Source organism: Muntiacus reevesi, chromosome X (assembly GCF_963930625.1).
Source record: "Muntiacus reevesi chromosome X, mMunRee1.1, whole genome shotgun sequence".
In the NCBI taxonomy this organism is placed as follows: domain Eukaryota; kingdom Metazoa; phylum Chordata; class Mammalia; order Artiodactyla; family Cervidae; genus Muntiacus; species Muntiacus reevesi.
This window is the reverse complement of record NC_089271.1, coordinates 40,090,718-40,103,893: the sequence shown is the minus strand read 5'-3', so window position 1 is coordinate 40,103,893 and position 13,176 is coordinate 40,090,718. Positions and strand designations below refer to the sequence as shown.

At 40.4% G+C, this 13,176-nt stretch overlaps 1 protein-coding gene across 8 annotated transcripts in view; it reads left to right on the top strand.

Moving 5' to 3' along the window:
* The window catches only part of CASK (calcium/calmodulin dependent serine protein kinase), a 369,874-nt gene that overhangs the window by 226,107 nt on the left and 130,591 nt on the right, over positions 1-13,176 (top strand). For all 8 annotated transcript variants that reach the window (XM_065915191.1, XM_065915189.1, XM_065915187.1 and 5 more), the window contains exon 6: positions 10,613-10,715. In XM_065915191.1, the coding sequence (XP_065771263.1) occupies positions 10,613-10,715 (103 nt within the window). The remainder of the gene's footprint in view (positions 1-10,612; positions 10,716-13,176) is intronic.

Sequence of the window (13,176 nt, the reverse complement as noted above, 5' to 3'; positions counted from 1 at the left end):
GAAAATATCAAAAACTTTACCACTATGCAAAACTTTTATCTTTAAGCTCAATCAACACTTAACTTTAGGAAATTGCCTATATCTTTTACATGAATACCTTCCACCTTGACAATTATGAAAAGTTTTCCCTCCTTCCTCCCAAATAAAGAGGTCTATAAATTCTAAGCTAAAATATCCATTTTCTGTTTTTCCTAAATAATGATATGTAATATGCTGTCTGGACTTTTAAAGCATAAACATTTAATTTCTCTTTCTGGATTCATTTTAGAAACTGGCAATCAACATAAAATGGCATTCCTATATTGCATTATAGTAACATGAGTAATGAATCGTTTTATTATTTAGTTTTAAAATGTTACTTAGTGTATTTCATGTATTCCCTTAATTAAGACCTTGGATTTATTTTCTAACAGAATCTTATAATTTTAGGATTAGATGAAATTTGTGATAGTATTCTCTCCTTGATAAACTCTCCCAAGTAGATTGAAATACCTCCTATATTTTAAAGAAAATAGTGAAGTTACTCTGCAGGGAGTGTTTTTGGTCCTAGTCCAATGTTTAACCACTATATGTCCATCTATGTAACTGCTGGCCCTGCAGTTTAATCGCATTTCCCCTTTTTTTGTTGTCATCTGAAATGAAGAAAAGTTAGTTCTTATCCTCCCCATAATTATTGCCCTGCAACTCTGTTTATTTTGCACTAAATAATATTTAACTCATTGGGCTTTATCTAACAATTCTAATTATCTTGGAGTACATTCTTTCTCCTAAACATCATATTATCCAGTGCTCTTAGTTTGTTATAAATTTGACATATGGGACGGAATATTTTTAAATTGCTAGAATAAAAACATTTTGTAGCTCTTGCTTCCCCCTAGAACTTCTGAGAAGGAAGATCATTACTATATTGGTCTGGGAGGAATTTCGTGGAGGGGGGTGTAAAAAAGCACATAAATTAACTACCTTAACTATTTTTAAATGTATAGTTTAGTGGTGTTAAGTATATTTATATTGTGCAAATATACTTTTATTGTTATAGTTATGCTTTGTAAATATATTTATATTCTTCAGTGATGCTAAATATACTTATTGTTGTGTTTGTATCCAGAAATTTTTCATCTTGCAAAACTGAAATTCTGTGTCCACTAAACAAGAACCCCTCCTCTCTCTACCCCTACCCTTGGCAACTACCTTTCTACTTTCTGTGATTTTCAATACTCTAGATAATTCATCTGAGTCAAATCATACAGTATTTGGCTTTTTGTGCCTGGCTTATTTTGTTTAGCATAATATCCTTGAGGTTCACCCATGTTGTACCATATGACAGAATTTCCTACTTTTTAAAGATAGATAATATTCCACTGTATGTATAGACCACATTTTCTTTATCCATTCATCTGTCAGTGAACATTTGCATTGCTTCCACCTCTTGACTATTGTGAATAATGCTGCAATAAACACAGGTGTGCAAATAGCTTTTCAGAATCCTGGCAGGAATTTTTTAATGACTAGTGTTTATTATATGTTCTATTTCATAAAATCTAATATAAATTTTTTATCATGGTAGCTATTTTTCCACACCTAACCCATCCTCTTTTCAAAACACTAATTCTGTTTCAATCTTCAGTTCCCTAATGACCCTACTGTGACCCAATTTTGAGTATAAGCTTTTCTTAGTTCTTCCTTTGTATGAGCCTTTTTCCTGTTCATTCTGAGCTTTCTGCTTTTTGTCTCAGTGTTCTTAGCTTATTCCCATACATCCTCTTCCGCTCACCCTTCCCCTTCCTTGAACTTTGTTGCTATCTTAGCTCTTTATACAAAAGATAAAAGTAGAAAAGAAGAAATAAACGGATGTGCTGGTTTCGTGCTCTTACTGATATCACCCGCCTCTCTTTATCTAAATCCCAACCCTGGTTAAATTCAGCTGACCTCCCATTCCAGGCCTGAACCCCACCAGCTAAAATGAGGACTGTTGGGTGTAAACACAGAATAGTGTTGATGAGTCTTGCTTTAAACTCATGACCACACACCTTGAGTGGGCTCCTATGCTGCCAGCAGTCCTGCCCTATTTCCTTAGTCTGGGGTTTCTCAAAGCATGGGTTCCCAGACTAGTAGCATTAACGTCACTCAGGAACTTGTTAGAAATGCATGTTCTTAACCTCATCCCAGAACTTATGAGTCAGAAACTTGGGGGGATGTAGGCCAGAAACTCTGTATGATACTAAAGTTTGAGAACCACTGTCTTAGTTCATTTTCCTCTCCTTTGAAAATACTTTTTCACACCTTCACTCTTCTCACGCTGCCAACAGCCCCCTCCTCCTTCCCCACTGCCAATTGCTGATCACTTTATTTCAAGTAAATGGAAAATAGAAGTGCTCATAAGAGAACTTCCTCATCTTCTAACATTCACATCTGTCTGCATCTACAGGTGCCTCCCTCGCTGTCACTAGGGCCAACCCCCTTCCTACTTGTACACTACATCCCATCCCCTTTCTTTTCTGAGGTCATTTTTTTCCTTTCTATAGGATCTTTCCCACCAACATGCAAATGTCTGTCTTTAAAAAACAAAACTTCCCTGAAGATGTTGATGGAGTGACCTAATGCATATGTTGTTATGTGAAAATTTTGAGTATTTGTATGGCATTGTCTCATTTTCAAAACAAAACAATGGAAGGATAAGCCAAAAACTGATACACACAGTTGCCAATGAGGAGGGAGAGACTGGGCCTGAGGAGAGGGAACAAAAGGTAGGCCTCTCTGAAAGGTATTTGTGTATGGCTGGGCTTTCCTAGTGGCTTAGACTGTAAAGGATCTGCCTGTTATGCAGGAGACCCAGGTTTGATCCCTGGGTCGGGAAGATCCCCTGGAGAAGGGAATGGCAACCCACTCCAGTATTCTTGCCTGGAGAATCCCATGGACAGAGGAGTCTGGCGAGCCACAGTCCATAGATTCCCAAAGAGTCAATTCAGACAGGGCTGAGCAACTAACAATTGCCTTTGAAACTTTATGAACATGTTTTGTATAATCAGAACACCAAATTAAGTCAAAATCTAGTTAAAACAAATTGACCTCAGTATGTAACAAATTGAAAGTATAACCACAAGGAGAATTAAGTGACTTTAAAATAGGGTTACAGGTAAAGTATTATACAAGGAATTGCAGGCACCTTTCATGCAGATTCCCCATACGTGAACATTTTACTGGTGAAATGATGTGGTTTGTTTTAAAAGACTTCAGCAAAAATATAATAACAATAAATGGTTGGAGATAGATAAAACAATAATGACAGAATGTCAATAATTGTGAAACTGGGTGATTGGTACATGAAGGCTTTGTTAATTTGGTTTCTCCAGTTGTAAATATTAAAAAAGAAACTTCCATGGCTTCACATTCTCTTATAGCTACATCCCATTTTTCTACTCCTACTACAGTTAAGTTTTGAAAGATATCTGAATTTACTATTTCCACATCATCTCTTCCTATTCTCTCTTGAACATAGTTCAGTGGGGATTTTTGTCTCTGTTATACCACCAAATGGCAACCCACTCCAGTATTCTTGCCTGTAGAATCCCATGGATGGAGGAGTCTAGCAGGCTACAGTCCCATGGGGTCACAAAGAGTTGGACACGACTGAGCAACTTCACTTTCACTTTCATACCACCAAAATCCTTCTGAATGAGGTCATCAGTGAATTTCAAGTTGCCAGATATCATGATCAATTCTCATCTTTAATGACTTCTTAGTAGCCTTTCAGTACACCAGTGTCTTCTGATTTTCCCCCTGCTTCACTGTCCAGACATTTTGTTTCCTTTGCTCGATTGTTCTCATCTTCCTTGCCTCAAATACTGGTGTGTACCAGGTCTCAATTCTGTGACCTCATCTTCTCTATTAGTAGTTCACTCCCTAAGTGATTTTATTCATTATCTTGGCTATAAATATTATGTACATGCTTTTGATCCCAAATTTGTCTCTCTAGTCCCAGCCTTCCCTCTCCTGTCTTACATGACCTCACACTCAATTTGTGTGAAACCAAATTCTCGATCCCTCTTTCATATTTCTACTCCTGTGTTTCCCAAATTCAGTAAATGACATCCTCATTTTCACTCAGTTGCTCAGGACAAAAACCTAATTACCATACTTGTCCTATCTCTCTCTTTCACACCCCATATCCAGCAGCAGTTCTTGTCAAATTTATCTTCAGAACATATCCTGAATCTGACCACTTTTTACCCTCCTGGCCTCTATCACTCTGGTCTAGTCCAAATCACCATCTTCTCTTGCCTGAACACCTGCAGAAGCCTCCTACCTGGTCTCCTTTCATCCATTCTTGCGCCCTTGCCATTTCTTCTCCCCACAGCAGCTCAAGTGATCCTTTCCAAACCTAAAACTGATCTTCATGCTCTCCTGCTCAAAACTTCCCAATGGTTTCCCATCTTGCTCAGCCTAAAACCCAGAGCTCTGTCCTTGACTTCAAAACCCTAGACAGTAGGGTGGTTGATCATCCGAATCTCATTTCCTACCACTCTTACCTTTGTTCATTCCTTTCCCAACACACTGGCTTCCCCACTCTTCTCCAAACATAGCAACCCCCTTCGTGCCTCTGAGCTTTTCTACGTAGTCTGCTCCACACCAAGATCTTACCTCCCTGTGACTTTCTGCCGCTTCATTTTAGTGTGTCTTCATCTATTACCCTATTAGAGAGGTCTTCTCTAACACTCTTTGTCTTACTAAATAGCAGCTCCCTAGTCTCCAAACCTGTAACACCTACCTTCATACCAGCTTAATTTTCCCTCCCAAACACTTAACATTACTTAACATTACTAGAGTCTTCTATCCATTTATGTATGGTGGTTTCTTTGTTTATTCTTTTAAGTTCCAATTTTATGACTTATCTCACTAAAGGGTTTGTTGAGAGTAACTGAATCCATACTCTGTTGGATAAATCTCACTGTAACATTAACTTAAGCTTAAATATAGTCAGTTCAGTTCAGTTCAGTCGCTCAGTTGTGTCTGACTCTTTGCGACCCCACGAATCACAGCACACCTGGCCTCCCTGTCCATCACCAACTCCTGGAGTTTACCCAAACTCATGTCCATCGAGTCGGTGATGCTATCCAGCCATCTCATCCTCTGTCGTCCCCTTCCCCTCCTGCCACCAATCCCTCCCAGCATCAGGGTCTTTTCCAATGAGTCAGTTCTTTGCATCAGGTGGCCAAAGTATTGGAGTTTCAGCTTCAACATCAGTCCTTCCAATGAACACCCAGGACTGATCTCCTTCAGGATGGACTGGTTGGATCTCCTTGCAGTCCAAGGGACTCTCAAGAGTCTTCTCCAACACCACAGTTCAAAAGCATCAATTCTTCAGCACTCAGCTTTCTTCACAGTCCAACTCTCACATCCATACATACCACTGGAAAAAAACATAGTCTTGACTAGACAGACCTTTGTTGGCAAAGTAATGTCTCTGCTTTTTAATATGCTATCTAGGTTGGTCATAACTTTCCTTCCAAGGAGTAAGCGTCTTTTAATCTCATGACTGCAATCACCATCTGCAGTGATTTTGGAGCCCAAAAAAACAAAGTCTGACACTGTTTCCACTGTTTCCTCATCTATCTATTTCCCATGAAGTGATGGGACCAGATGCCATGATCTGAGTTTTCTGAATGTTGAGTTTTAAGCCAACTTTTTCACTCTCCTCTTTCACTTTCATCAAGAGGCTCTTTAGTTCTTCTTCACTTTCTGCCATAAGGGTGGTGTCATCTGCGTGTCTGAGGTTATTGATATTTCTCCCGGCAATCATGATTCTAGCTTGTGCTTCATCCAGCCCAGCATTTCTCATGATGTACTCTGCATATAAGTTAAATAAACAGGGTGACAATATACAGCCTTGACAAACTCCTTTTCCTATTTGGAACCAGTCTGTTGTTCCATGTCCAGTTCTAACTGTTGCTTCCTGACCTGCATATAGGTTTCTCAAGAGGCAGGTCAGGTGGCCTGGTATTCCCATCTCCTTCAGAATTTTCCACAGTTTATTGTGATCCACACAGTCAAAGGCTTTGGCACAGTCAATACAGCAGAAATAGATATTTTTCTGGAACTCTCTTGCTTTTTCGATGATGCAGCGGATGTTGGCAATTTGATATCTGGTTCCTCTGCCTTTTCTAAAGCTAGCTTGAACATCTGGAAGTTCACGGTTCACATATTTGCTGAAGCCTGCCTTGGAGAATTTTGAGCATTACTTTACTAGCGTGTGACATGAGTGCAATTGTGTGGTAGTTTGAGCGTTCTTTGGCATTGCCCTTCTTCGGGATTGGAATGAAAACTGACCTTTTTCCAGTGCTGTGGTCACTGCTGTTTTCCAAATTTGCTGGCATATTGAGTGCAGCACTTTCACAGCATCATCTTTCAGGATTTGAAATAGCTCAACTGGAATTCCATCACCTCCACTAGCTTTGTTCATAGTGATGCTTCCTAAGACCCACTTGACTTCACATTCCAGGATGTCTGGCTCTAGTTGAATGATCACACCATCATTATCTGGGTCGTGAAGATCTTTTTTGTACAATTCTTCTGTGTATTCTTGCCACCTCTTCTTAATATCTTCTGCTTCTGTTAGGTCCCTACCATTTCTGTCCTTTATCGAGTCTATCTTTGCATGAAATGCTCCCTTGGTATCTCTAATTTTCTTAAAGGGATCTCTAGTCTTTCCTATTCTGTTGTTTTCCTCTATTTCTTTGCATTGATTGCTGAGGAAGGCTTTCTTATCTCTCCTGGCTATTCTTTGGAATTCTGCATTCAAATGGGAATATCTTTCCTTTTCTCCTTTGCTTTTCATTTCTCTTCTTTTCACAGCTATTTGTAAGGCCTCCTCAGACAGCCATTTTGCTTTTTTGCATTTCTTTTCCATGGGTATGGTCTTGATCCCTGTCTCCTGTACAGTGTCACAAACCTCCGCCCATAGTTCATCAGGCTCTCTATCTATCAAATCTAGTCCCTTAAATCTATTTCTCACTTCCACTGAATAATCATAAGGGATTTGATTTAGGTCGTACCTGAATGGTCTAGTGATTTTCCCTACTTTTCTTTGATTTAAGTCAGAATTTGGCAATAAGGAGTTCATGATCTGAGCCACAGTCAGCTCCCAGTCTTGTTTTTGCTGACTGTATAGAGCTTCTCCATCTTTGGCTGCAAAGAATATAATCAATCTGATTTCAGTGGACCATCTGGTGATGTCCATGTGTAGGGTCTTCTCTTGTGTTGTTGGAAGAGGGTGTTTGCTATGACCAGTGTGTTCTCTTGGCAAAACTCTATTAGCCTTTGCCCTGCTTCATTCCATACTCCAAGGCCAAATTTTCCTGTTACTCCAGGTGTTTCTTGACTTCCTACTTTTGCATTCCAGTCCCCTATAATGAAAAGGACATTTTGGGGGGGGGGGGAGTGTTAGTTCTAAAAGGTCTTGTAGGTCTTCATAGAACTGTTCAACTTCAGCTTCTTCAGCATTACTGGTTGGGACATATGCTTGGATAACTGTGATATTGAATGGTTTGCCTTGGAAATGAACAGAGATCATTCTTTCGTTTTTGAGACTGCATCCAAGTAGTGCATTTCAGATTCTTTTGTTGACCATGATGGCTACTCCATTTCTTCTAAGGGATTCCTGCCCACAGTAGTAGATAAAATGGTCATCTGAGTTAAGTTCACCCATTCCAGTCCACTCTTGCCATCTCCTGTTTGACCACTTCCAATTTGCCTTGATTCATGGACCTAACATTCCAGGTTCCTATGCAATATTGCTCTTTACAGCATCAGACCTTGCTTCTATCACCAGTCACATTCACAAATGGGTATTGTTTTTGTTTTGGCTCCATCCCTTCATTCTTTCTGGAGTTATTTCTCCACTGATCTCCAGTAGCATATTGGGCATCTACCAATCTGGGGAGTTCCTCTTTCAGTATCCTATCATTTTGCCTTTTCATACTGTTCACGGGGTTCTCAAGGCAAGAACACTTAAGTGGTTTGCCATTCCCTTCTCCAGTGGACCACATTTTGTCAGACCTCTCCACCATGACCCATCCGTCTTGGGTGGCTCCACACGGCATGGCTTAGTTTCATTGAGTTAGACAAGGCTGTGGTCCATGTGATCAGATTGGCTAGTTTTCTGTGAGTATGGTTTCAGTGTGTCTTCCCTCTGATGCCCTCTTGCAACACCTACCTTCTTACTTGAATTTCTCTTACCTTGGACGTGGGGTAGCTCTTAACTGCTGCTCCAGCAAAGCACAGCCGCTTGGACGTGGTTGCCCCTCCTGACCTTGAACGTGGAGTAGCTCCTCTCTGCCCTCCTGCGCCTGTGCAGCCTGTGCTCCTTGGACTTGAGGTAGCTCCTCTCCGCCGCCGCCCCTGACCTCGGACGTGGGGTAGCTCGTCTCGGCTGCCGCCCCTGCCCTCGGACATGGGGTAGCGCCTCTCGGCCGCTGCCCCTGACCTCGGACGTGGGGTAGCTCCTCTCCGCCAGAAGCGCAGTGGCTGCGACGCAGCGCGCAGAAGGGCGGCGGCTGCGACGCAGCGCGCAGAAGCGCGGCGGCTGCGACGCAGCGCGCAGAAGCGCGGCGGCTGCGACGCAGCGCGCAGAAGCGCGGCGGCTGCGACGCAGCGCGCAGAAGCGCGGCGGCTGCGACGCAGCGCGCAGAAGCGCGGCGGCTGCGACGCAGCGCGCAGAAGCGCGGCTGAGAGGAGCTACCCCATGCCCAAGGTCAGGGGCGGCAACCGAGAGCACCAGGCTGCAACGGTGCAGGAGTGGCCGAGAGGAGCTATTCCACGTCCAAGGTAGATATAGTCAACAAACTATAAAGTGTATACTCTGGGATTCCAATTTAAACTTCTACTACTCCTTCCTAAGAAAGGTAATGATGACACTGGCGGGGAGACCCTGTTTGGGTCTATTCTGTATTTTCTTCTGCATCAGGCCCATCCTTTTCTAGGCTTGTTCATTTGCCATGCCCCACACTAGATCTCTTATCATTGATCTCTGTTTGAACCAACTGAGAGTTTGCATTGAGAGAGAGCACTCTGTCAGTTGGTTTCTGTAGAGGTTTGCCTGTCTTTCTGTAGACCCTACCAGTTACTTTGTGTCTTCCTGCAGTTTGCTCACCATCCATGTACGCTTGCTTTTTCTCTCCTCTGTCTCTCACTCATACACACTCATACACACATTTATACTCAAGGGCTCGTTTTTCTTTGTGCTACACTCTATTGCAAAGGTCTTTAAATACCCTTGGACAAAAAATAACTTCTAAAGTATAAAAGAATCCTTCCCACTTTTGCATATCCATCATTAAACATCACTCTGGGTGTACCAGCTCAGAATTTTATTGCATGGATCTCTTCATGCCCACTATCATCTAGGCTAAACCTGAACTAAAACTGGGTCATTTTACATCTGATCAAGTGTGGGAGAGAATAAAAAATACCTTTATCTTCCAAGCCTGAAGAGGCTTGCCTTTTTCACTAAACTGATATTTTAAGAGCAGATCATAGCATATGTAATCTTAGTCACAGAGAGGAGCGTAGTATTTGAGCAGAGACCAAAGTTCCCTACAATTAAATGCCTTCCTGACACCAGCCCCAACATGGTCCCAGAAAAAGGCAGATGCAGGAGGACTAGGTTCTATAAAGAGACTCTCACTGTAACCAAAAATCATATGATTCTTAGAGAGCCCTGGTCAAGCAGCTGCTCCTCAGGCGGGGGGTGGGGGGGTGCCTTTACCCTGGACTAGAGGCCAGCCCAGTAGTCTCCTTCCCCCCTTCTCTTTTCTCACTTCCCCTTCCCACAGAGAGGAAGGGCACATCCAGAGAAGAGACCCCAGCAAGGAAGAGCATTGAATTCCCAAGGAGAAGGGCTCAATTAAAGTCATTAAATCTTACTTGGAAGTCGAACAAATAAAGAAAAATAGGATGGTGGGAGAGGGGGCAGAGAAAGGGTCATCAACATCCCCTAAGGGCCAAGATACAGCGGCTCAGTAGATAAAGTCAGATTTCAAGAAACTTAGGTGTAAAATATACTTTTCCTTAAGCAAATGTAGGCTCTCACTCACTGAGAGAAAATATTGCATGAAAAGGCAGAAAACACATCTATCTGTCTGGAACATCCATTCTTCCTGAGTAGTGGTGCTTGGAGCACCATACCCTAATCTTGGAAGCAAATAATTCCTGAAAAATGTTGGAAAAAACAGGTAAGTCTTTGGAGAAATCAGCCAGACATGAGAATAGACAAATAATTCAAGCATCCAAACTAATTCCAGGAGTTTTTATTTTACTATATGGGCTTCCTTGATGCCTCAGTGGTTAAGAATCCACCTGCCAATGCAGGAGACGCAGGTTTGATCCTTGGTCTGGGAAGATCCCCTGGAAAAGGAAATGGCAACCCACTCTAGTATTCATGCCTGGGAAATCCTATGGACAGAGGAGCCTAACAGGCTACAGTCCATGGGGTCACAAAGACTCAGACGCAACTTAGCAACTGAACAACAACAAATATGGTCATGTTATTTGGCTTTGTGTAAATTGTTCATTGAAAATTAATCATTTTCTTTGGTTTGTTTGTTTTTCTTTTCAGCCCCACTGTGTTCTCCTTGCCTCAAAGGAAAATTCGGCACCTGTTAAACTTGGGGGCTTTGGGGTAGCTATTCAATTAGGGGAGTCTGGACTTGTAGCTGGAGGTAAGAATGTTTTTTTAAAAAAATTTCCTTCAAAACTGCATCACTTTTTAGGCTGGTGTAAAATTTTCAATATTAGTTTATCCTCAGTGTTTCCTACCACGTTCCACCCCCACCCCAAAAAAGTGCCATAATATAGTTTTGAATTTAATGATTCTATAATCATAATTAGAATTTTAGTCCCTTAAGAATAGACTCCATCTTTTTACTCTTTGTATCCTCAACATTTAACAGGGAAGAGACCCAACATACAGAGGTTAAAACAGTATTGGAAGAAGGTGATATTTGAAGCAAAGTGACTTTTTTTTTTCCTTTTTTTTTTTTTTTTTCATTTATTTTTATTAGTTGGAGGCTAGTTACTTTACAATATTGTAGTGGTTTTGAGGCAAAGTGACTTTAAAGTTGAATTGGCCAAATGAAGTCAAATCTAAAGTGTGTGGATTCACTCCTTTCAGGTTATATCTGTGGCTGATTTTTAATTTCGCACTGCTTTCTTCTTTCCATTTGTGAAAGAGTCACACTCAGGCCATCAGTCTGTGTGTTTAGGAAGAGCAAGCAGATATGAGCACAGACTGATTTTATTATTAGCCAAAGCAAACATAACTAGAAAATTCCCATGCCAGAATAAAAAAGGAAGAAAAGTTAAAACAAACTTTCTTAAAAAAAAAAAAAAAAACTTTCTTCACCAGTATGCAGAGGTGGATGCTAATTACAGATTCAAGTATTTCATTTTATTTATTCCTTTCAGTAGATTCCAGCTCAGAATGCTGCCCTGCTTTTAGTTTTGTTCTTTAGTTTTGCAAATTGCTTAGTTCTCCATTCTACCAACTACCAATCTTCTAGCCATCGCTTTCTATTTTTCATCTCCAAGTACTGCCGGCCTTCACAAAGAGGAAAAATATCAACAGAACCTTTTTTAACCTGTCATCTTTCAAGAATGCTTATATTAAATTTGAATACCTGACAAATGATAAATATCAAAATAATAATCTTTTACACAGAGTGTTTCCTTTCATTTATTTCATTTACTGTTACTAAAACATCAAAGCAGTATTAACATAGGCCATCTTCTGAAAAATGAGCTATGAGTCATAGTTGTAGTCTTTAAATCATTATTTTACCACATTGCCCTCCAAAATTAAATTGTGTTTAGATTTTCTTCTAGTTTTGTGTTTTCTTCTAATTAATCATTTCCAGGAATACGAGAAATTGCAGGTTGAGTATAGTTTTGAAAACTGATTATTTTTTCTTCTAATTCTAATGAACTAGTGAATTCAAAACCAATGAAAAGTTTGAAACTTATCATCTGCAATCAGAAGACTGACCATAGGGTCAAGTAGCAACATGCAGCTTTATCATAGAATCACTGAATCAGAATTCAAAGAGTCCTTAACTTCTCCAGTCTTGTAAACTAATGATTGAATTCTCTCATAAAATTCCCTGCAAAAGACTGAGCTCTAGTTTAATTCCTCAGGTGGCAAAGAATTCATTATGTCCCACAACAGTTCATTCCATTTTTTAAAAGCTCCCTAACTATTGAAACATCCATCCTTGCATTAAACAGAGGTCTATCTTCCTATAACTTCCACCCAGGAGTCCTACGTCTGGCTTTTGGAGCCACGGTGAGCAATTTTAATCATTCCACACAATAGTCATTCAGATGCTTTAAAACTGCCATCATATCCACCTTTTTATCCAAGTTAACTCGCCTAGGTTGATTTAACCATCATTCCTCACATAAACTGCTTAGGCTCCTGACTGCACCAGGTACGGAGCCAAAACCGAGCACATCTCCAGGCACTTCCAACGCATAGAAACTTAAAGCTATCACTGCTTTTACTGTGGATCTTACATTCCTATTAGCCTCCCCAAATTGCATGAGCTTTTTAGACAACCCTGTTGTAAGACTGGTGGCTCATATTAATCTTGCAGTCAACTACAAATCCCAAGTTGTTTCTAAACAAACACTGCTGTTTAACTCTCTCACATCCACTATTTGTACAGAGCACCCCCGTGTTAAGACTACACAATTAAATAACAAATTCTGACGATTACATCCTCAAGGTTGATGGGATGATATGATATAAAATGAATTCCTTTTATATGCTGTTATATATATATTGGCCATTTAGAGTGACTTTGTTTCTCTTGATCTCAATTTGCATCCTGTTAGCATTAAAGATAGTATGGGCTTCATTTTACTATGTACTGACTGAAGGGGAAAAACAGATTCATGACTTATCCAGACATTTTCTACATGTTAATCTAGTTTCCTAAAGTCCATGATCTTTCCCATCAAGTTTGTATTTTTAAAGCTGATTTTTAATCCACAGTGTATCAGTTGTGCAAAATTTATTTTTCTCAGTCCTTATAGAGTTAAAATACTTTGTGGTGGTCAAAATACTGTCATTTCTTAAACATACATTTGCTTGCATTACTAATTCAAACATTACAATGTCTTTAA